We start from the raw sequence: 24,407 nt of genomic DNA, 5'->3' as shown, positions 1-24,407 counted from the left end.
CCAGTATTCAGTTACAGCCACAGCATCATCTGGTGTTGGGCCCAGTGGGGATATAGGGGAGAGGCTGCCATGCCTGGTGGGACAGGTATTAAAAGGTTGTGATTGTGGTTTCTTTCTTTGGTTCATTTCATACCAATGAACTCTGAGCCCTTTCAAAATGCTGGCTCCCCAAAGAAGCCCCTATGCCAGGCAGATACTACAGGAGGTGCCGTGAGGAATGCCACTGCAATGAAAGGTGGTCACTGTTGGCCTCCAGTTCAGTGGCAAGTAATTAATATCAGGGGGATCAACCTCCCCATCGAAAGACACACACCGAGGAGAGTGTATCTATACGGGTGACCTAAATAAGTACAAAATACAGCTCCCGTGGTCCAGAAAGGGGTGCTTTAGCTGCAAAGACAGGACGTACAGATAAAATGATAAATATCAGAATACAAGGACGGTGCAGGCAGTGAATGCAGCTGGAGCTTAGAGGACGGAGCAATCACAAACATAGAGAGAGAAAAATACACAAGAGGAAAGAGACATGTACAGAGATGCTGCTAGAGAGGTCCACGCCCTCTGCAAGGGTCCCGGTACCACAAGAGCAGGTTTCATTCACTCAACACCAAATGTGCATTAATTAAGGACTGTGTGCCTCAGTCACGGCAGAGACCAGGGTAAACAGGACACAGTTCCGACCATCTAGGGGCTCAGCATTTAGGGGAAATCATTCCCACACCTGGTTTGGAACAAGACTCCCTCTGCAGGTGACTATCACAGGTGATACTACTGTTGGTAGAAAACGGGGACACACAGGATGCTCTGAGGAGACCCAAGGGACCACCATGGGACATGGTCATTTCAGGGTCAGGTGCCCAGTTCTTTGCATGGGCGGGGCAAGGACTCTTCCATGTACCTGGGCTGTCCCTCAGGCGTGGGTGAGGCACTGTGCTTCCAGCCCTCTCCCAGCCAGTCCAGCCCACCTGAGATCAGGCCACACCCAGCCCACCCCAAGGCTTCCTTCTAGCTCCCCGCAACTCGGCCCCCTTCCTTGAAAAGTGACAACCACAGCAGTTTAAAAAGGAGTCTGAGAGTGAATTGTTTCCTTTCATTATTCTGCCTCTGACATGCTGAACCTTCCTAGGAGAGGAGCAGCAAGCTGGCAATCGTATCATTTAGTGGCATTTATACAGCAATTTCAGATTTTCCAAATGCTTTCCCCATGCTGGCTTGCTTTTTTTTCCTCAGGCTCTAGGAGGGAAAGCGCACACACGTCACCACCTCATTCACTTCTGTGGACCAAGAAGTGAGGAGGGGAAGACAGAACCTCGCTAGCTTGGTAAAGGAACTTCAGGCAGACCTGGGGCCTGGCAATAAGAAAAAAACACTGCCCCACAAAATCGAGAGATCTGGGTTCTAATACCAGCTCTGCCACTGATGAGCTGTGAATCTTCAGACAGATTTGTTAGCCACTGAAATTGAAATTTAATCTTTTTATTCCCCAGCAGCAAAACAAACGGTTTAGAATAACATGACCTCGAAGATCCCTTTTAATTCCAAAATGTGATCAATATTTTATATATATATTTTTAACCATACATCCACGCAAATTACCTAGACTCCTTCACCCTATTTATGAAAGACACTTTCCTACCATTTTTCCATGGTAAGGAAATAGCGAGTTAAAAGTTACAACAGAAGTACAGACCAGTGGAATCAAATTGAAGAGTCCAGAAATAAACCTATGTTCAACTGATTTTCGACAAGTACGCCATGATCACTGGAAAAGAAGTCTCTTCAACAAATGGACGTCCACACGCAGAGAATAAAACTGCACCCTCATCTCACACCATATGTAGCAATTAATTCAAAATGGATCATAAACCTAAATATTAGAGCTAACACTATATGCTCTCAGAAGAAAGTTGAGAAGTCAGTCTCTATAACCTCAGATTTGGCAAAGGTTTCTTAGATATGACACCCAAGCACAAGGAACAAAAGAAAAAATTTGCAGACTCGACTTCATCAAAACTAAAAACATTTCTACATCAGAAAATAGCACAAAGAAAATGAAAGACAACCCAGAGAATGGGAGAAAATACTTGCAAATCATATTTCTGCTAAGAGATATGCATTCAGAATATTTAAAGAACTCTTATAATTCAGCAATAAAAAACAAACAACACAATTTAAAAATGGATGAGATATAATTAAACATTGCTCCAAACAAGGTACAGGCATGAAAAGTAAGTAGCTCAACATTTGAAAGTACAAATCAAAAACACAATATGATACATGTTCACACCCACCAGGATAGCTATGACCAAAAGACATTGGTCATAAAGAAACTGGCACGGATGTGGAGAAATTGGAGCTTTCATACACTACTGGTGGGAATGCAAAATGGTGCAGGCCCTTTGGTAAACAGTTTGGCAGTTCCTCCAAATATTAAACATAGAGTTTCCATATGGCCCAGCAATTAGAATACTCCTAGGTATATGCCCAACAGAAATGAAAACATATGCCTACACAAACTTTGTACATGAAAGTTCATAGCAGCATTATTAACAATAGCCAAAAGGTGGAAATAACCCAAATGCCCATCTTCTGATGAATGGATTAATAAAATATTGTGTATTCACACAAAGTATTATTATTCAGCCTTAAAAAAGCAAGATGCTTTGATATATGCTACAACATGAATGACCTTGAAAACAACATGCTACATGAAAGAAACCAGTCACAAAAAACCACAGGTTATGATTCTATGTATATAAAATACCCAGATTCGGCAGATCGATAGAGGCAGAAAGTAGACTGGTGGTTGCCAGGGGCTGTTGTTGCCGTTTAGCTGCTCAGTTGTGTCCAACTCTTTGTGACCCTGTGGACTGTAGCCTGCCAGGCTCCTCTGTCCACATGACTTTCCAGGCAAGAATACTGAAGCGGGCTGCCATTTCCTTCTCCAAGGGATCTTCCCGACCAGGGATCAAACTGGCATCTCCTGCACTTGCAGGCGGATTCTTTACCACTTGGCCACCAAGGAAGCGCTACTAGGGGCTAATGGAGGGGTTAATGGAGAATGACTATAAATAGGTATGGGTTTTCTTTGGGGGAATGATGAAAATATTCTAAAACCAGACAGTGGTGATAGTTGGACAACTCTGAAAAAGTACAAAAATCACTGAACTGAACACTTTTAAATTTAAGGATGAATTTTATAGTAGGTGAATTGCATCTCAATAAAGTGACTATTACCAAAAAAAAAAAAAGTTTATATTCTTTTTCTGTCTTTATCTTGCCTCTCAAGTTCTTATCTATGAAGGAAAAACAGAGTCAAGTGGTTAAGTCCATGTTTTTGGAAAGTCAAGACTAAATCTACGTGAATGACAGTGATTTCACCCCTTAGGGAACACTTGGCAATGGCTGGTGACATTTTCTGGTTGCCACAAAACTGGGGAGGGAAGTCGACTGGCTACTGGTGGGCGGAGGCCAAGGATGTTGCTGAACATCCCACACGGCCCACCCCCCACAAAGAATTATCCCACCCAGAGTGCTGGCAAGGTTGAGAAACTCTAAGCCACATGTACACAACACTATGTGAAGCAGGTCTTTGATTAACGCGCAATGCAATCTAGTTCCTGCAATATCTACCAAGATGGGACGCTGGGCGGGGCTCTGGGACAAGTAGGGCTGGCAACACTGAGACGAACATCTTGAAATTCAGGGGATCTTGTGTGTCTGACCCGTCAGTGTATCTCTGGGTCTTTCTTGGCACATTGCTCAGCCATTTCTCTCTCAAAGAGAGAAAGGAGCGAAGAGTATCTCCATCCCAGCCTTTGTAGGGCTTTCAACCCAGCATCCCTTTGGTCCATATGGACAGTGTAAATGGCAAGCCCACAGCAGATTCACTCCAGGCTTATTGGCCAAGGGGGACCCGGCAGAGAAGAGATGTTCAACCTGGGATCAGGACTCTTGGGGTTGGTTGGGGGTGGATGGGGGGTGGCTCTCGGTACTCAATCCTGAGAAGTTGTGCCGATGCGGAGGGCTGAGAAGTGAGGGGGAAAACGCCTCTCTGGAGAACATCAGGTGCCCCAGAGCATCCCTGCTTGCTGCTGGAGAAGGAGTTTTAACTGGGTTACAGCCATGCTGTCTCCTCCTGAAGGTAATGACTTGCGTGATACCCTCTCCAGGTGCCCTGTTGGCAGGGCTGAGTTGGGCTGCCCAGTTGAAAGGGAAGGACACGTGCTGAACAGACAGGCTAGCTAGGCTGCAGGGACCCGGCACTGTGTGGCCCCAAGGAGGCCACACCCACAGCAGGCTTCTCTGCTTCCATGAGCACCGCCCCCTAGGGTTCCCCCTTGCCCGGAGCCCTCGGGCAGCTAGGAATGGGGTCCTTGTTCCCAGGTGGTGCTGGGTCCCCCTCTATCATCTCACACCCCCTTCCCTCAGCTCCTCAAATCAATGACCTCCCTCCTCACTCCTGTTCCTCTCCACTTTCCATCCCCTTCTCTCCAGGGTGCTCAATAAATATTACTCTAATTCTGAAATGTGCGATCCCAGCCTCACCTAATTAATTTGGATACGCCGGAGGAAATGGGTTAAGGCCTGAGCTACTTTCTCACCGTAGGAAAGAAAACTGGTCACTGAGGAAGAATGAAGGGGATTTTGCGATAGAGTAGCCGTTTCTTTCAGGGATCGGAGGAAGGGGCAGAGACTGGGGAGATAGAAGGTCAGACAGTGACAGAGAGACAGCAAGGGAGCGACAGAGGGACAGAGGTAGAGAAAGAGAGGGAACGGAAGTGAGGGTGGGGGAGAGATGGACAGAAAGGGAGCCAAATATTTGGGAAGAGAGTCAGAGCCTCAGAGCCAGAGAGAGGCAGAGGGCAAGATTCAGAGATGATGGAGTAAACAGAGACGACGAGACGGGGAGCGGGGCAGGGAACAGAATCAAAGGGTCAGAAACAGGCAGGCAGACGGAGCCAGAGAGAAAATGGGACACAGAGTCAAAGAGAAACTCAGAGAAAGAAAGAGATCCAAAAGGCAAGAGATGAGGAGAAGGGATCAGAAAGAGACCTTCCCAGGGAAAGAGGAGAGACTGGCCAGTGAGGACTGAAGCCGGTTCCCAGCCAAGGGCAGCCCCACCCCCCATGCCGACTACAGAGGTTCTAATTTAAGAACTTGAAGAATCTGGTTCTTTGTCCTGCTCATCCAAACTCCCCAACCTCCCCCTCCCCCAGAGCCACTTCACTGCAGTATCTGGATACAGGAAACAAAGTGATGCTTTTTGCCTGAATTATCTACCTAATTGTTTTGGTTCGCCGCACATGGATTCCTTGGCTTCCGTGAATGTGTGGCAAGCAGGGGAGAGTTAATTAATTGGGCAGCAAATCTGAGCAGGGAAAACAGTCATTCTGATCACTCAAGCCAGAAAATGTTCATGTTCTTCAGGACTCATTGTTTGTGTGTTAGCCATCTGCTGAGCTGAGCTGCATCTTACACGTGGAGAACACTGAACAGGTTCTAAGGGCCTCACCTGCCTTGTCCAGCACGGTGCCTGTACCAAACCTGGAACCTTCGCAGCTATGGTTACCCCAATTTTAAACACGAAACTGAGGCTCAGGCTAATTCTAGAACCAAAACATCAATGGAACTGAAATTTCAACCCAGGGCTTCTTTGCTGGAGTTCTGATGTCCTTCTGCTCACTGCGACTGCCTTTTTTATATATCTCCCTTTCCTAGGAATTGTCAGCTTGAATGAGTTCTCCCAGTCTCTCCAGCTGAGTCTGCTAATTTAGCAAATGCCAGTTAATATTTGGGCTTGGAGAAACAATTAGTCAATGAGTGTTCAGGTCAAGACCAATTATTCATTCGCTTAACACCTTGGTTAATGTTGTCAGTGGTCTCAAGGAATGAAAGTGCGTTTGCATTTTCCTAAGTATTGAGTTATCACAACCCCTGTAGGGACCAAGCCCAGTCAACATTCTGATGTGTGCTACTTGCATTCAAGACATGAAATCTGTCTCAAAATGGCAAACGATTCCCTCAACATTAGAAAAGTAAACAAAACCTTGGTTATAACTCTGCTTCATAGTTCTGCCAGCTTAGGAAATTAAAGGCTTTAATTTACTGAGCAATTATTATGTGCCAGACATAGTGCTAAACTCTTTGATGTGTGATCTTGTATAATCTTCAAAAGGACCCTATAGAGTAGGTGCTATTGGTAACTGTAGTTTACTGATGAGAAAATTAAGACTAAGAAATGTTAGATATCTTGCCCAAGGTCACACAGCTAATAAGCGGTAAATCCTGATTTCAAATGTAAGTGGGTTCAACTACAGAGGCTGACTTTATACCACTGAATTATCCATTCACCCATTTGTCTATCTATTCATCCATCCATCCGTCCCATCCATCTACCCAAACATCAACCTACCTATCCTTCCATCAATTCATTCATCCATCCTTTCATCTACCCATCCATCCATCTTTCCTTCCAATCCTCCATCATTTAATCATACTTACTTTTTCACCTACTGTGTTCCTACAATGGTCTCTGAATATGACATTGTACAGTGTGTTCAATCTTTAGTAGAAAAATCTACCCAGACAGAACTCAGTGGTCACCCAACTGCCCATTTCTCTTCATCACTGTCAAAATCAACAGCGATAAAAGTTTTTACATTGTGCTCGCAGGCAATCTTCCATCAAATGAAACCCTTGAGTAGAACACCAATACACTTCATTAGACCCCTGCTCTGCACAAGCCCTACTCTATGGAGTTCTTGCCCTCCATCCAGAAGTCCCAGGACTTTGTGGCGTTTCCAAGTTTAAAATAAATGTGGCAGAAGAGTGCCACATAAAATACCTGGAACTGTTTTGTCCTGATCACCACTCATTGAGCAGAAAGGAAAACTTAGGTTCCCCTTAAATGAAGTGGGGAAGCTAGGAACACTTAGTTTATCTCAGAAGTCTTTTTGATCTCAATTAACATACTTTCCATGAAGATCTCCTGTATATTTCTGCTCACTGAAGCAGAACAAATGGAAACCAGCCTTCTGCCTCTGCCAGTCTCTGGCTCTCAGGGCCACATAAATACCATGGAAGAGAGGAAATCAGTCTAGCTGGTGTTCATTGCATCTTTCAGTACCAAGAGCAAGGCAAGCTGGAGAGCTGAGACTCTTAATCAGGACCTTTCTCTTTTCCGGAGGAGCAGGAAAAAAAATTATGCTTTTGGATCGGGATGATAAAAGGCCAAAGAGATGAACTATTCCATGAATAAGCTATTCTGGTTAATGTTTTTTTATTCCTAAAGACTAATGAGAACACTCTTGTTTTTGAAGAATTTTCTAAAAGCATTCCTGCCTAATTAAGTAGAGTATACTGAATATAATTACTTATAAAAAATGCAAGGTTCTTCCATGAGAGGGCCACCAAACTAATCTTTAGTTCTTTTCACAGAGAAAACTCAGTAGAATGGAGACAAGCTGGGAAATGGAATTCCTATAAAAACTGCGGAACGAACCATGGAAGATTCTGATTGCTACTTCTATGCTATTTCTCCTAAAAGTAGAGGGTAGATGTTCTACTCCGGTTAAATGAAATACCCTGGTTATTTGAGTCCTGGATGACTGAGCTTTTACTTGACCCTGCCACTGAGGAAACAGCCAGCATCCTCTCTCCCCTCAGCTTCATTCTTATCTACTGGGCAGCCAGGGTGCTTTTATTCTCTGAAACACACACTCCAGACAATTGAAGTGAATATATTTTTAATAAACACGGACCAAGGAGAATGGCTTGATTCAGTTCTCCCTTTTCCTGGGTCTCTCACAGTCCACTTGAAAAACACAGCTGCCAGCTTTGTGTGCGCACAAGACTGCTCTCCACATACACAGAGGCTCCGAATGGATGGCGAGAATCTCTTTTGTTGTGATAACAATGTTTGTGCATCTGCGCCCAGCCGTTCCCCACGGTCCAAGTTGTCCCCGGCCCAGTCAGAATTCATCATGGCCAACAAGCACGGCCGAACCTAGCAAGGGAAAGCTCAGCTGGCCGGCTTTGCTCTTCAGGCCAGCAGAGCAATCACTGCAACCCCGTGGGCACCTGTCCCCACGGTCAGCCTCAGGCCTGGCACCGAGTCGACGCACATCCCCGGGAACCGTGATTCATCCCTAATAGTGTCTCTTCCCCACGCACCACCCCTTGTCTCACAAATCACGTGAAAATCTACCCAGGCCTAGGAAATGCGGTAGCATCTACATCAAGCGCAGATTTTTTTGGAAACATTTGGATTGTCTGAGCATGCATCAAAGATCTGAATGCGTGAAGGGCAGCTACCCTTTGGAAATGGGAAAATGGAAATGCTACCAAGATCTGTTAGCAAGACCACTTGGGCAGCCAGGTGATAGATGAGCTAATATATGAACCTGCCGCTGCTCTTATTGTTGATACTGTTGGAGTCATCTTCTTGATTTGCTATTAAGCACAGGCATAAATCTATAGGAGAGGCAAGAGGAAGGTGGTTATAACCTACAAGCTAAATATGGGAGTCTGGAGCCAGAGTACCTGGGTCAGAATTCTGACAACCCAGGATATTGGTGGGTCTTTCCTGCTGATTCAGACGGTAAAGAATCTGCCTGCAATGCAGGGGAACCAGGTTCGATCCCTGGATCAGGAAGATTCCCCTGGAGAAGGGAATGGCTACCCACTCTAGTATTTTTGCCTGGAGAATTCCGAGGACAGAGGAGCCTGGAGAGCTCTAGTCCATGGGGTCACAAAGAGTTGGACTCGACTGAGTGATTAACACTTCTCACTTCACTTTCAGGATATTGGTGATCATGAGGTGGCTGCTTAAGTGCCCTGAGGTTCTGTGTTCTTGCTGAAAAACTAAGGCCAAAATGCTAAGGCCTCAAAATAACGTCCAGCTCTTAGGGTTATTACGAGGATTAAACAAGTTTGTACTTGTAGAGCACTTAGAACAGAACCCGGTACCTTGTAAGCACTACCTAAATATTTGACTAATAAATAAATCCAAATACAACCTCCCAGGATCTACAGAGGCTCAGCCGATAGCACCACGAGGAAAGCACATGTATACAGGTGGAAGAGGGGAGCCAGGCAGCTGACTCAGGCAAGCCAGATGGCAAAACGCCTGCCGTGGAGAGGGAGCCACATGGCAGGCCTGTGGCTACGGGTCATCCTGGAAGGGACCACCTACAGCCCATATTTTCCACTCAGGCCTGAGGTCAGAAATGCATCTGGTCACACACCAGCTTTGCCAAACTCTGAACTTGGGATTCTGCAAGCCAAGTGCTGAGTGCCCGTTCCTCCCTGTGAGCCCAGCACAAGTCAGGCTTCCACTAGGGTGCAAAAAGCAAAACAAGGATTCTGTCCAGGCATTAAAAGGGCAAATGGGTTAAACGGATCAGGGCAACATTTTCTGCAAAAGATTCAGTTATTCTTTTTTTCTTCTTCCTACATCCCTTTTTCTTTTTTTTCTCTTTCTTCTTTCCTTCCTTAAAAAAATTTTTTTTAACATTGTTGTCATTTCCAAGTTTAAGTACCTTCACATCAATGCAACTATTGAAAGGGTGGGGTACCCAAGGGTGGAGGTTGCTCCACTGTACTTAGTCACTCAGTCATGCCCGACTCTTTGTGACCCCATGGACTGTAGCCCACCAGGCTCCTCTGTCCTTGGGGATTCTTCAGGGAAGAATACTGGAGTGGGTTGCCAGGCCCTCCTCCAGGGGATCTTCCCGACCCAGGGATCGAACCCAGGTCTCCTGCATTGCAGACAGATTCTTTACCGACTGAGCCTCCAGGAAAGCCCAAGAACACTGGAGTGGGTAGCCTATCCCTTTTCCAGGGGATCTTCCCAACCCAGGAATCGAACCAGGGTCCCCTGCATTGCAGGTGAATTCTTTACCAGCTGAGCCACCAGGGAAGCCCATGCTCCAGTGGGCAGACCTCAGAGGGAAGTGAATCCTGGCTTCCCACGAGAATTAATTGAACGAGAATTGCGTCCGAAGAAGGGAACACACCACCTCCAGGGGGAGAGGGAACCCCAGCTCTAGACACATCTGGCGCCCAGAGGGAGAGGCACTAAAATGTGTCATCTGCCCCTGGGAACCAAGAGGGTCCATGAGTTTAAGATGTTAAAGACAAGCGTTCGCAGGAGGCCACGTGCAGAGAGCATTCTTATATGAGTGGAGTGTGCGAGGAAAATGCATTTTCTCCTGCAGCCCGGGGCTGCCGCGTGTGTAAGGACATGAGTTATCTCTGTGGACCTGAGCCTCCCAGGTGCGCTGAGAACAGAAGGAGCCGGAGAAGAACACGCCTCCACAACTGGAGAGTCCCCCACCCCAGAGCAGGGCAACAGGCCAGAGCAGGGCTGAGCCCTGGTCACGGGCACAGAAAGTGACAGAAGTTGCCACGAGCCTGCTTCCTGTTTTCAGGAAATGCTCTAAGGCAGAGAAAGACGGATGCTGACCTCCAGGAGTGAGAGGAAGGGGGCTTAGCTAGGGGTCCCTCGAGAGCCACCGAAGCTGGCCAAGGGAAAGGGGCCAAGGTCCTTTCCTGTAAGGGTGCCTCTAAGGACATCCTTTATCATACTGTCCACGGGGTTCTCGAGGCAAGAACACTGGAGTGGTGTGCTAAATGGACTCGAGTTTGAGCAAACTCCAGGAGAGAGTGAAGGACAAGGAAGCCTGGCGTGCTGCAGTCCATGGAGTTTCAGAATGAGTCGGACAAGACTTAGCCGCTGAACAATAACAAAGGACATCCTGTCTTGTCCAACAGTGGGTGCAATGCTGCCTGGTCAATCCAAAGAGTGGTGTCGGGACAGCAATGCGGGAACAGACAATAGGGGAAGAACGGACGGAGGCAAGACAGAGATCTCTGTCCTCTTAAACTCAGAGACAGGGCCAGTCGTCCTGTCAGCTTCTAGGTCCCTAGCCTCTCATGCCCAGCTGGTCTTCCTGTGGCCCAAGGGAGCGAGGGGAACCCCACGTGGTAGGATAATCCATCAAAGCCAAGGGCGAGAGAGTTTACAGATTGAGAACCTCAGGGAAATACAAAAGAACAGAAAACAAAAAGAAGGGAAATTAGTAGGAGCGCCCAGAGGGAATTCAAAAGGGAATCTGAAGCAGCCCGATGGGCAAGCATCACCAATCCAGCAGATTGGGGGTGGGCTAGTAATGGGGTGGGCTAGTAATCCCACTCAATAACATGGGGTTGGGCTAGTAATGCCACTCAATAACACAGACGTGGAAATTATAACACACTTGAAAGGAAATGCATTTTTACGGCTTCCTGGGCCATCGCAGGATTACCAACTAGGCTAAAAAAAAGAAAAGAAAAAAATTGATCTTCGGAGAGCTACTTTATTGAACAGATAAGAATGATTTGTAATTAGCATGCCGATTGTCTGCAGAAGGGCCTGCTTGAACACAGTCTGTCTTTCTGCCTGGTGGACGCACCCTGTACCATCCCTGCGGTCTCGTCTGAGCTACTAATCTGTTCGTCACAGCTTTTTATCAGACAGAGAAAAGAAGAGCAACTTAGCCGAAGTCCCATTTGGATAAATTTTGAATTAGCAGAGTCTGAATCGATGCAGTCTAATGAAGTTACAGCAGGACAGGACAAGTTTAAGAAGGAGAACTAGAGGAAGTGAGGAAAGGAATAAAAGAACTCTCAACAGAGGAGGAATCAAAAGAAGGACAGATGGAGACAGAGGCCTCGGTGGTCAAAGACACCGAGAGGAATAAGAAGCAACATTTTAATGATGTGACTTAAAAGACAGAGGGACAAGCGGCAGATCCTCTGCTGAAAGCCGGGTTCTCGTCGCAGATGCTGGGGGTGGCGGAGGGGCGCTGGCACAGAGGTGGGTAAGAAGCTGGCTGTTGAGGCTCTGAGGACAGAAGAGCTGAGTGAGTTCCCACAGCCTGAAAAGCCTTCCGAGCCGACGGGACAGCATTCCTGGGAATGTTCAGGCAGATTTCTCAGGATACAATAAAAAGGCAGAGAAGGTCCAAGAGGGAGGCTGGAGTCCAGATTCTTCCAAAAGTTCTGGAGCAGCTTCAGCACGTGGGCTGGGCTTCCTGCCCGGTCACTTCAGGAGGTGGGTTAACATAGGGCCACCTTCAGTTGCCCAGACATGGGGGTGACCGAGGCCAGAGTTCTTACCGAGAGGATCTGAGGCTGATCAGAGGACTGAGGGAGCAAAGCTCTCCTGGAGACATCTTCTTTGCTATTATGGGGGTCGGCCCCCTCCCTGCCCCAGATCCCAGGGGTCTGTACCCCAGGACCTCAGAGTCCGGGGTGGGTGGGTTCTGGACATATTCCCCTCCTTCTCACTCTGGCACCTACTCCCAGGGTTCAAATCCTTCCTCGCTGGAGCAGCAGGATGGAAGGAAGAGGGAAGTGTTGACTGTCTGGGTGGGAATTCTCCTTCCCAGAAGAGGACATTTGGCTGAGGGAACAGCAACTCTGTCCAGAGGACAGATGTCCTAAGTAATGAGACTTTAATGTTGGAGCTAATGGGAACAGTACACGAGACCAAATGCCAAAAAAGCAAGGAAGAATGAGAGTGTTTGTGAAGCCTGCAGAAAGCTGTGACTCCCCTCCCAAACGCTGGGGAACGGGGCCAAGCTCGTGGCTACCCAGAGCCTGGCTGGAACTCAGCTTCCATGGGTCCCGAGGTGGGACCAGGGCAGGAGGGTCCAGGGTTCTCCTGCCCCTCTGACCAGGGTGGGGGCTGCAAACAGTGCCCAGAAACCTCCACGCTCCCACACCTGCCTTGATCGGAGGGTCAAGGACCTAAGCTGCAGACCTGGGAATGTGAGCTCTGCCAGGGACCGCCACCATAGCTGTGACCGTGAGCAGGACCACCACCAGCGGTCAAGACGGCTGAAGCTAGAGAGCAAACCCCAGGGCTCTTTCCTTTTCATGGGCTTTTCGGGACAGAGGGCTTGAGGCCTGGAAAAGCAGAGAAACTCCGGTGAAGACTGAGGAATGAGAACGCAGGGCTCAGAGAAGTAGAGCGGGGAGGCAGGGTGAGCTGGCCGGGATTCTGGGTCTGGCGAGCTCTGTGCTCGATGTTATAAATGGGGCAGAGTGGGGAGCTGTGATAAATGGAGCTGTTTGTGAGCCGTACGTCTTTGTAATTAAAACTGGGAATGGCGCGAGGTCCATCCTCTCACCCCTCAAATCGCTTCTTTTCTCTAGTGCCCCATTACTCTCAGGAGCCACGACTCCTGCAGAATTGCTCTGGGGGAGTCCTTTCAATATTGCAAAGGTTTAAGGGGGAAGTTGTTTTACGGTCTTTTTTTTTTTTTTCCTCCAATTAAAACCAGTGTGTTTTTGTGTGTTTTTACTTTTTACCTTTTCTTGGTATTGTCTTCACAATCCTCCACCAGTAAAATCTCGAAAAGAAGATTATAAGCTCGAACGATTCTCGAAAAGAAGCCCTTTTCACTGCCTTGGGCGCCTTATGCCTGCAGGCAATGCAAATGGGGCCACCAGCCCAGAATCGAGGTACCCTGGTCCTTAGGTCACTCATCCTCCGGTCCCTTACAGAAATGACACATGTCAGGGGACAAGACCCTGATGCTGGGAAAGATTGAAGGCAGGAAGAGAAGGGGGCGACAGAGGATGAGATGGTTGGATGGCATTATCAACTCAATGGACATGAGTTTGAGCAAATTCAGAGATAGTGAAGGACAGGGGAGCCTGGCGTGCTGCTGTCCATGGAGTCACAAAGAATCGGACACAGCTGAGTGACTGAATAACAACAACGGGGGATGATTTCTTTGCTTTCTCAAGCAGTCTAAGCATCACTGACTCGTTTACGTTCAGGAAGGTGAGAGCCAGGTGCCCTGCTGGCCCGCAAAGGAGACAGTGGCCAGCAATGGACTAGCTGTGTGATCTTGGGCAAGTTACTAAGCCTCTCTGAGTTGATTCTGTCATCTGCAAAACGGCTCCAGACTCAGGGTGGTAGAAGGATGCAATGAGCTCACACAGGGTGCCAGGTACAGAAGGAAGTCCTGGAGGAGGGGTGCTCTTCTGAGTATTTCCCCATCCCCCACAACTCCTGCTTCATCCACGTGACCTTGAGTTCTCACCTAACTGAGCTCTCAGGTCCTAAACATTGGCTTTCTGGAGTGACAGGTGATGGGGTCGGGCATCAGAAGCTCCAGGGAGACACAGTTCTCCACTTCCGGATGCCTGAGCAGAGGGAGGGGGACGGCCAGCGGCAGAGCAGAACTGACCTCTCCCAGAGTGCTCCAGAGTGGCCGTGAGGGGCTGGTGGGAGCAAAGGCTTTGCCCCAGCCCCTCAGCACCCACTGGCTCCTGAGAAGAAGGCACAGCAGCGCAGCCTACTGCCTCACCAGCACCAAAGAGGAACAGGACTTGGCCACAACTGCTACACCTGATGGCTCCTTGTCACCTGCCCTGAAACTCAGCCTGCCCCATCCTGGCTCCATTTCTGTGATCAACCCCGTGGAATGAATGTACTTTTGGGAGTCTGGGGAGGCACAGTTAGCACACGAGGCCTCTCCCAGCAATGCTCACCGGAAACCCCATCTTTCTGTGCTTGCAAACACTTCTGCTTCATCAGTGGCTGTGTAGCCCAAGCGGTGACCTCATCTGCGCGCCAGACTGCAGAGGTGCTGGCGTTCTGATGGAGGGGAGGGGAGGCAGGGCATGGCAGACACCCGGCTCTGACCCTCACGCTTGGCCGCATGCATCCCAAAGAAACTGGGTCCCTCTACCCTCAGAATCAAACTAGGAAAGTTGGGCTACCTGTCTACTATCTCATGCAGAAATGTGGGACCATATTTAATCTTTTCTGGGGGGTTATTTGAGCCCTTTTTTGCACACCAAACCCCTTCTTTACCCCTCTCCCAGCTCCTCTGCTGTCTGCCAAGACACACTGGGAGAGCACGAAGCTGTTTTTCTTAAGGGCAGTAATCACCCTTCCATGTAGGGAGGGGCCCCTTCCGAGCGGTCATCACGAGCAGAGGACTCGAATGCATTCAGCACCAGGATACCTCCTCTGGGCCCCTGCCTTTGGAGGCAGTTGACTCGGCCTCCGGGCAAGCAGGTCTCCCTCCCTTCTGATCAGTAACCAGCTGAACACCTCTTTCATTCATCAGCCTCAGCCCCGTGACATCGAAGCTTATAACCATCTACCCTAGGAGGATAAAAATATGCTAGCATGATGAAAAGTCAAAACAACACACATGGGCTCTGAAAGCACTTCCAAGAGAGGAACCGTGACAAAAATTTCTTGGGGAGAATCAGCAGGTGGTTTCCCAAGGTGACCACCGAGAAGGATGACACACAAGGACAGGTACATCCTGCTTCCTTCCCAGGAGGACTTGGGCATGTTGCGGGTGAAAGCCCCAAACTGCAAGCCACAGAGGTGAATTTCAAGAGAATGATGGAACCCAAGTTTCCAGCTTCATCAGTCATCCTCCTCAAAGCTTCTCTGGTCCCCTCAATTTGTATACACCCTGGCCCTGCAATATCTCGGCCCAGAGCTGAGAAAAAGCAAGATGGGCGCCAGTGAAGGTGCTTCCGTGAGTCATAGAGCTGTCTTACATGCAGGAGCCATCCTGGAGGACAGACCTGAAATCACCCACTTTGGGGGCCAAGGGATGTCTGGGGGCACTCTGAAAGTGAAAGTCAATCAGTCGTGTCTGACTCTGTGCGACTCTATGGGCTATTCAGTCCATAGAATTCTCCAGGCCAGAATACTGGAGTGGGTTGCTATTCCCTTCTCCAGGGGATCTTCCCAACCCAGCGATCGAACCCGGGTCTCCCGCACTGCAGGCTGATTCTTTACCAGCTGAACCACAAGGGAAGCCCAAGAATACTGGAGTGGGTAGCCTATCCCTTCTCCAGCAGAACATTCTGACCCAGGAATCAAACTGGGGTCTCCTGCATTGCAGGGGTATTCTTTACCAACTGAGATATCAGGGGCGCTCTGGTCTCTGGCAAAAACTGAAACGTGCATCTACCTGGTGGGTTCCAGCATTCCCACCCATCGCTGGGAGAGACAGAAGGCATTCACAGCCCGTGTGTTTAATTACAAGTTTCTGCCCACAGTTTTATCCACAACTCACTGCTCTCGTTCACAACTCTGTGGCTTGTGCTGTATTTTCCTTCTTCAAATGGTCTGCATTACTCAGCTATTATTAAAGGATCATAATAATAACCTCAGAGCAGGGTACTGCCCTTTATAAAGGAATTCGGAGAAACTGCCAGGGACCAAGGAAGTAAACGCAAGTCATTTTAGTGGACGGAAAAAATGAATGAGAAAAGGGCTGAATAAAAATATAGGGAAGTAGGAGGAGGGAGAAGGCTGTCACTCACATCTCTAAATATCTGAAAGTTATCTGGTGATGACTAAGACACATGTACATAAAGTAAAATAGGAGAGATTTCCCACCGGGTGAGAAGACGAGGCTTGACCTGGTGGCCCAGGACACCAGCACCATGGCTTCTAGTTCAAGATTGTTCATTCCCTCCCTGGGGACCCTTGGCATTGTCATCTGGCCTCCCTGGGCTCCAGCTGCTTGGCTTACAAAATTACAGAGCTAAGTTAAATGACTAGACTGCAATAAAAATTCTATGGTTCTGTGCCCATGGATGACAAAATAAAAGAAAGTTCTACTCTGACTTCTCAGAGCATTTTGGTTTTACTTCCAGAAATTTAAATGTATATACATAGATGAGGTTAGCAATGTGCCCTGAATAGGTGGAAAATAAGCCTGCTCAAGGCCAAAGAACTGAGACCTTCTGAGAGGTCACTGATAAAGCTTCCCACCAAGCCCTCGTCCCTGTCTGCAGCAACTGAAAAGGAAGATGCTGGGAGTGTGGAGTCATAAATGTGACCTGGGGAGAAATAAAAAATAGGTGTTTCCTAAGATAGAGAAAAGGGCGGGGGGGAACACATTTTTTAATGTATTTCAAACATAAACTTGGGCTCAGGGGTAAAAGAAGCCACCTGCCAGTGCAGGAGATACTGAAGACACGAGTTCGATCCCTGGATTGGGAAGATCCCCTGGAGAAGGAAATGGCAACCCCCATTCCAGTATTCTTGTCTGGAGAATTCCAAGGACAGAGAAGCCTGGTGGCCTACAGCCCATGGGGTCACAAAGAATGGGACATGACTGAGCGCCTGAGAACGCGCACAGAAATGAACGCAACCCAGGCCCTCATCAAGTCCATTAAAGTTCCCTGTCCCCATCGCCCATCTGAGATGGTCTTGACACTAGGAAATTCAAACCATAACTCTGTGGCTCCATGAAATATATATTGTCAAGGGATGTAAGACAAAAATGCACTTGAATTCATCCTAATTTCAAAAATAAGCTTCTGCGGGACTTTGAGTGGAGGGACGGGGGTGGCAGAGAAGGCCAGTGATGATACCCAGCAGCCAGGGGCTGGGAGTTCCTTCCACCACTCGGTGGGGATTCTCACTGATTCTAGGGAAGAAGCCAGACCGAAGACCTTGTGACCATCCCTTCAGGCCATGGAGAGACAGGCAGAGGAGTTGGGAAGAGGAAGCTTCTTTCTGAGTCGTTCCTTTCTCTCCCAGGCCCCAGGGCCTGTCCGTCTGGGATCGTCTCTTGGTCAGCTCACTTTTTCAGCTCTAAACCACTGCTTCCTGCATAGTTGATCTGAGATTGACTGCATGCTCACTCTGATCTCTCATTAAAACAGGCTGAAGACAATGCACTGGGCTCTTTCTCCTCCTGTGTCCTAGCAGCTGGAAACTGTGGGTCAACTCTTAGGACCACAGCAGAAGGTTTCTTCAAATGAACGTGCTCTGAGTGTGAGCAGGAAAGGGGACAGAAATGCATGCCTTCCAGGGCTGAGGTGGGGGTGGAGCACCCAGGAAGACAGCAAACAACGTTCCAGGGAGGACTCCCCAAGCGCCAGGATTTTTGCATGGCTGACCCACTCCATCAAAAAGGAACTCTGCTTAGGGGCTTCCCTGGCAGTCCAGTAGCTAACACTCTGAGCTCCCAATGCAGGGGGCCCAGGTTTGATCCTTGCTCAGGGAACTAGATCCCACATGCTGCAACTAAAATCCAGCATACAAGACTGGCATGCTGCAGTCCAAGGGGTCACAAAGAGTCAGACATGACTGAGCAACTGAACTGAATTGAGATATATATATACATATATATATATATTTTTTTTTTTTTAAAGAATGAACTCTGCTTAGCCTCATGGGTCAAAGGTAACAGGCTTACATTTTATGATTTGAAATGCTCTGTGCCAATAGCTGGTGGGCAGGGCTCATCTGTTGAATGAACACACATGCACGTGGCTGCAGGGTCAGGAGGAAACCAAGCGCTGGGGATCTGGGCAATGCAATCCATGCTAGCACCTGGTCACCTTCCTCCCTTTCCTATTGTTGCTCCTTTCTGTCTTCCTGGTATCCTTCCCCTAACCTCTCCCCTCATAAGTCTTCCTAAATTCTTCCACAATTTCACTTCTCTCACTCTCTGCATTTTTTCTTACTCCAAGAAAATGGAAAACATGCAAGGCTAAGACCTTCAGTCCAAGGCAAGATGCATTTTTTTCCTTTCCCTCAAACTGCTATATTTGAAGTTTAAAAAAAAAAACCCAAAATACAAGTTGACTCTCGGTTTAGATCAATTCATTCTAGTGAGCCCATGGTGCTTCAAAACATGGAGTGTTTGAAGTGATTTGACAATTCATTGCCCAGGAACCTGGGATGAGAACTCACTAAATCAGTTGGCAGAGTGGTCCCACTGCCGCAATTACGTGGCCTATGCGGACAAAACAGGGCTCTTCAGGTTTGTAATTAATTTCTGTAGGAGGAAAAGGTAGGACACAGTGTTCCCTTGATGTTTCTAGAAATAAGCAGAAGAACTCAAGATGTAGGCCCATTTTGATTAGGTTACCTGGGGTCACGAATATGCTTCCTTCTCCCTAATGACATCAGCTCAAGTTTTTCTTCCCACAGCCCTGAGCACTTCTCCACGCCCATCTGCACCTTAAATTCCTCCACCCTTCATCCCTGGGCAGGCAGAGTGAGGACCCCGGGCATCTCCGGCCTCACCCACTGCACCTACAGCACCCTAAAAGCTTCCTGACCTCACTAGCCATTAAAAAAAAAAAAGGCACACTGTTCCTCCCTCAGAATGATTCTCATCTCTAAGACTCTAATGAATCAACACAGGGTGAGGAGGAGGAAGGAACGGGTGGGAATGTGAGCGGGCTGGTTCAGAACTGAACGTCAACAGGGAGCCCTTCTCTGAAGCCATGTTTTGGGCAGAGCCCCTGCCCCTGGGACCTCGGCAGGCCCTCACTGAACAGACAGCCCCAGGGAAGCCTTGCCAAAGCTCTTCCGAACACTGAGCTCCGGGTGGGGACGCCCCGTGGTCTGGCAGCTTGCGTCTCAGCCTGGGCAGGTGCAAAGGAAGGGCCAGATGAGGCTGAGATCCTGATGGGAAGTGGGATCCCGGGTGGGAAAGGCAGGCACCCAATGTCAGGGCTCTCCAGAACCAGAGCCCGGCTCTGCCTCTGGTCCCCAAGGCCACCTCTCTCCCCGCCCTGGGGTCCAGCTGAGAGTCCGTGCTCACGTGCTCCGGTGTGAGAGCTGGTGGGTTCCCTGCAGATGCGGGGCACAGGGCGATGGCTCACACAGACGGCAAGGTCTAATCGCTTCTGGAAAAGACTAAATCTGTTCCTCCCTGCAGGGGCTGGAGAGGGGAGAGGGAGGCCCACCCTGAGGGGTGCGCAGAGGGCCGGCGGAGGGCCAGCCAAGCTCGGACACCCGAGGAGGCAGATGGCCCATCCTGAGGCACATCCTTCTTTTGACCCTTCTATCGCTCCCACAAACATCCCTCCCGCTCAGCCCGTCTGCCCATCTACCATCTTCACAGAGGCTCACACGCTGGAACAAGTCAAATAACCTTTGCCGTCTCAGAAAGGAAATGCCTTTGCTGAACTATTTCAAGGAGTCCGGAACAGAGCCCACGTTCCACCTCCTCCGTGGGCCTCTGAGGATACACGTTCCTTCTCCCTCACCTTCTCCAGGGAGGACTCATTACAGCGTGAATATTTATCTCCTTCTCTAGCACCCTCTCTTTCTCCCCTGCCCAACAAGACAATCTGCACCCCAAACTCCCTGGGACAGCAAGCATCGACCTCCAAGCAAAGTGGGAGTGTGGTGGTACCACGCGGGCATACCCGGGAGTCAGTGGGAAGCTCCTGCTAATGTGCAACCTCACCCTGCCACGCCTGGCGAGGGAGAGGTCGGGGTGGGCTGCGATGTCCCTAGGTGGTCCAGAACTGAAAAATAAGTTTCTCTGATCTGCCCAAGGTCACTCGGGGAGTGTCCTAGATGGCTCGCTTGTGCTCCGTCCCCTCCCCCACCCCCTTAAACACAGAGACGGGCTCTGTCCCCTACCTAAGAAGCATCAACACGACGGCTTCCCAAGCACTGATCAGGCGAGCCTGCAGCTGCTGGAAGAGGTGCTGTGAACTGAATAAAATCAGGAGGTGAATTTGAGGGAGAAACAGCCCACATTTACATAATGGTCTGAGGGCCGAAACTCATCACCCTTCCGATGGCTACCTCTCTCCCCCAAGCTCGGAGAGAAAACGGCCCCCACGGCATCGCCTTGAGCCGCACACCCATACACACACTAGTCACCCTAGTTTGGGGTGGGCTGGGGGTTCAGTGTGGTGAGGTGACAGGGACGTCTCCCTCCAAGGTCACAGCCCACAGGACAGAGGCCAGCGCCAGCCTCCTCAGGCCACCTGCATCCTCCCAGAGGATAATGAATAAACTCAGTAAGAGGCAGAGGAAAAGGCAAGGGACAGGTTTCCCAATGGGGTGCAGACAAGAACGGCCTGGGGACGAGAGAAACCCAAAGAAAGCTTCATGGGAATCAGCCAGCTGGAGACCACAGCCAGCCTGGAAGGGGTGATGAGAGGCCAAAACAGTCAAAGAAAGAGAAGGTGGACAACCCTGGGGACCTGGAGGCAGAGGCAGAGGAATAAGAACCCAGCACACCTGCTTCAGGAAGGGGAGCCAAGAGAGAGAATTCTTTGCCAGATGAAACCCGAAGGACAGAGTGCCTTGCCCTTATTTTGCTCTCCACCCCCCGATCCTCTGCTTTTAAGAGCCAGGACTGACCACAAACTATTTGTCACAACTCCTCCATCATTTTCCCTCTAGCCACTGACTTACTCCCTGAGAGACAAGGTGGGGGTGGGATGGAGCAACGGTGCTTCAGGGTTAATGAGCGATGACGATAAACCCATCTCCTTTCGGAAGCTCAGTTCCAACACTCGAGTTTGTCAATATTAAAGTACCCATACTTTGTGGATTTTAACTCAAAATCAGCCACAGAGCATCATCTTTTCTCAACACCCTCAGTATCCGGGGTGGGGGGGGGGGGGGAAGAGATGCCCAGAAATTTCTATCTGCCTTTCTCTCTCTTCATCAAGGTACAGGTGATTAATGTCCTCAGCAGTAAGGGAAGAAGGTTTTCAGGCCAAAAGGATAACAAGCCGAGTGCAGAGATGAGCTGAAGCTCTAGGACTCTGGGTGGGAGCCTGCAGGCAAACTCAGAAGGAGGGCTGGTCTAAGGGGTGGTCTCCATGACTAGGGCAGTGCCCACATTTTGTGCCAGAAACGGAGGCATGTTCCAGAGCAGGGTTCGTTCCTTGAAAGACTCTGCTGAACCATGTCCAGCCATTCATCAGAGCTGAGCTTGCATCCCCTGGGTGCATGGTTCCCTGAGTTGTAAAGAGAGACTGGTTTCTCCATTCCCTCAGCTTGGACCTCCCAAGGGGCGCTCCGGAAGCTAGGGTGGCAGGGTGGGAGGCAGTCAGGGTGGAAGCCTGGAAAACCATATCTTGAGCCCTTGGCATAAGTTTTGGCAGGAGGCAGCCCTCCACTGCCTCCCTGGTGTAAGCAGTGAAAGATGCCCACCAGGTTGAACATAGCAAGAAGCATTCACTCTGAGTTCTGCCCACGGGGCTTAAAAGAACAAGTTCTCCAGTCTCAGCAGGGCAGATAAGCATCCTACCCGGCAGGATGCAATGAAGAGAAACCATCTGCCCTTGGTCAAGAAGGAATGGACAGATTTGAATTCCTGCTTACCCAGGAGGCTCCCTTTCTCTATCACCCCCATCTCTCTACACACCGGAGAACAGTCAGTCCACACACTTTTCAGTATGGTTCCAACACTGTTCAGCTCCCTATATCCAAGATGACTGCTCCGGCTTGATTCAGAAAACCAAATGCAATAAGCACCTACAGCGAGGTGCCCACCTGCCATGAAACCTGCACGCTGGAACCCCACCCTGGATTACGGGAAGGTGCACAATTGCTACACTCAAACTCGGGCATTCCACCAATACCTATTTGGCCCTGTAAATGCCCCTACCAACCAAAGCGTGCGTGTCCGGTTCTGAAGAAATGGAGCAGAGGGCGCCGAAGGCTCTGATTTATTGCCTGTCAAAGAGGCAGGGGAGAGAAGTTGACTTAAGAGAGTGGAGGCAGCCAGAGGAGGGCGGGGGGTGAGATGCCAAGAGGACAGGGAAGCCTGAGAAGAGGGGTGAGCCGCCGGGAGGGAGGCTGGGGAGACGGGCGGGCCCCCCTACCAACGCCGGGCGGCCGCGCTCACCTGTGGATGTTCATCTCCCGCGGCGGGCGGTGGGCCTTGTCATAGGAGACCTTGGCGAAGACGCCGGCCACGATGACGAAGGCGATCACCCCGCAGGTGATGTAGACGGTGAAGTTGGTCTTGTCCTTCTCCGGGTCGTACTTGTTCTCGGGCCCCGGCGACACCACCTTGGTGCTGGGCGTCTGCACCCACACCGGGCTCTGGTAGTTGGTGCACTGGCGCTGATCCAGCTTCTCGTGGCGCTTCTTGCAGCAGAAGCGGTAGTAGCAGGTGCCGCAGCAGTACAGGTAGCCGCTCTCGCTGTTGTTGCACTCGAACTCCTTGTCGTATTGGCCGCTCACGTCGTAGTAGCCCCAGCACGTCTCGTAGGTGACGGCCGCGCTGGCCGCCGCCACCGCCGCTGCTGGCTGTCCCCGCCGGCTCCCCGCCTCCGGGCCGCCGGGCGCCCGGACGGTGCCGTTCAGCTCGCGGCCGCCCCGGGCCAGGGCGCCCCCGGGCCGCCGGCCCCCGACGGCCGCGGCGCCGGCGCTCAGGGTCCGGTTGGCGGCGCGGCCGCGGGCGCCCCAGGCTCCGGGCAGCAGGTCCAAGGGCTGGAGCGAGAGCAGCGGCAGCAGCAGCAGCAGGAGGCGCCGCAGCGCCATGGCGGGGCCGGGCGGGAGGGCGCGGGAGGCTTCCGCGGCAGGCCGCTCCCCGGGCCGGCCGGGCTCCGAGGGGGGCCGCGCGGGCCGGGCGGGCGGCGCGGGGCGGTCAGCGGCGCCTGGGCGATGGCGCCATCGGGGCGCGGGCGGGCGGGCGGCGGCGGCGGCGGCAGCGCGAGGTACGCACGGACCAGCCCAGCGCGGGCGGCCGGGGCTCAGGCTGCGCGCCGGCTCCGCGCTCCCCCCGCGGGCTCGGCGCGCCTCCCGGGCAGCCCCATCCCCCGCCGGCGGCGGCAGCGGCGGCCCCGCGCGCGGCTCGACTCAGGCGGGACCCGAAGCGCGGCTCCGGGCGGCGGCGGCGGCGGCGTGGTCCCGTCCGGGCGGATCCTGCGGGACAAGACGGAGAGCCGGTCACGGGGTGGGGAGACCGGGAGGCGGGCGGCGGGCGGCGGGCGGGGAGGGAGCGCGCAGCCCTCGAGGAGCGAGGCTGGGGCCGGGAGGGGCGCGGAGCCCGCTCCCGAGACGGGGCCCGGCGGCCCCGGGGCGCACCGACCGCCCGATCCCCGGCCGCCGGCCCCGCGCGCGCGCGCGCCCCCGCCGGCTCCCAGGGACGGAGCGGGCCGTGGCCGGGGTCGGGCGGCGAGCGGGGGAGCGCGCGGGGCCCGACCTCACTCACTCACCATGCCCGGCTGCGACTGCAGAGGCGGCGGCGCGGCGGGCGGGCGGGCGAGCCGGAGCCGCCGGCTGGCCGCCTGCACTAGTGCCGGAGCGTGTGCGAGAGGAGCGAGGGAGACTCGCACTCACACACCCGCACACGCGGGAGCGCCGCGCGGGGAGGGGACGGCCGGGCCGGCGGGGGAGGGGAGGGGAGCGGAGGGGGGCCGCCGCTCGCCGCCGCCCACGTCTGCGCTCCCGGGCGCCCGGGGAGGGGGCGCTCCTCTCCGTGGCTGCCGGCTCGCAGCGCGAGCTCCTCTCCGAAGCTCCGCGTCACCAGAGCCCAGGACTCCGGTTCATTCCCACGGCGAAGAGGGGCCCGGGAGCGGGGGGTGTGGGGAGGGGGCCTCCCCTCTGGAGCCCGGCAGCTCCGGCCCGGCCCAGAGCTCGT

General features: G+C 51.5%; 1 protein-coding gene across 3 annotated transcripts in view; it reads right to left on the bottom strand.

The window, feature by feature from the left end:
- The window catches only part of SHISA6 (shisa family member 6), a 251,811-nt gene extending 228,506 nt beyond the window's left edge, over nucleotides 1-23,305 (bottom strand). For all 3 annotated transcript variants that reach the window (XM_061141081.1, XM_061141082.1, XM_061141083.1), the window contains exon 1: nucleotides 22,665-23,305. In XM_061141081.1, coding sequence (XP_060997064.1) covers nucleotides 22,665-23,305 — 641 coding nt within the window. The remainder of the gene's footprint in view (nucleotides 1-22,664) is intronic.
- Between the last annotated feature and the right edge of the window lie 1,102 nt (nucleotides 23,306-24,407).

This window comes from Dama dama, chromosome 5, assembly GCF_033118175.1.
Source record: "Dama dama isolate Ldn47 chromosome 5, ASM3311817v1, whole genome shotgun sequence".
Lineage (NCBI taxonomy): Eukaryota > Metazoa > Chordata > Mammalia > Artiodactyla > Cervidae > Dama > Dama dama.
The sequence above is the reverse complement of the archived record's forward strand: the minus strand, read 5'-3'. Positions and strand labels throughout refer to the sequence as shown.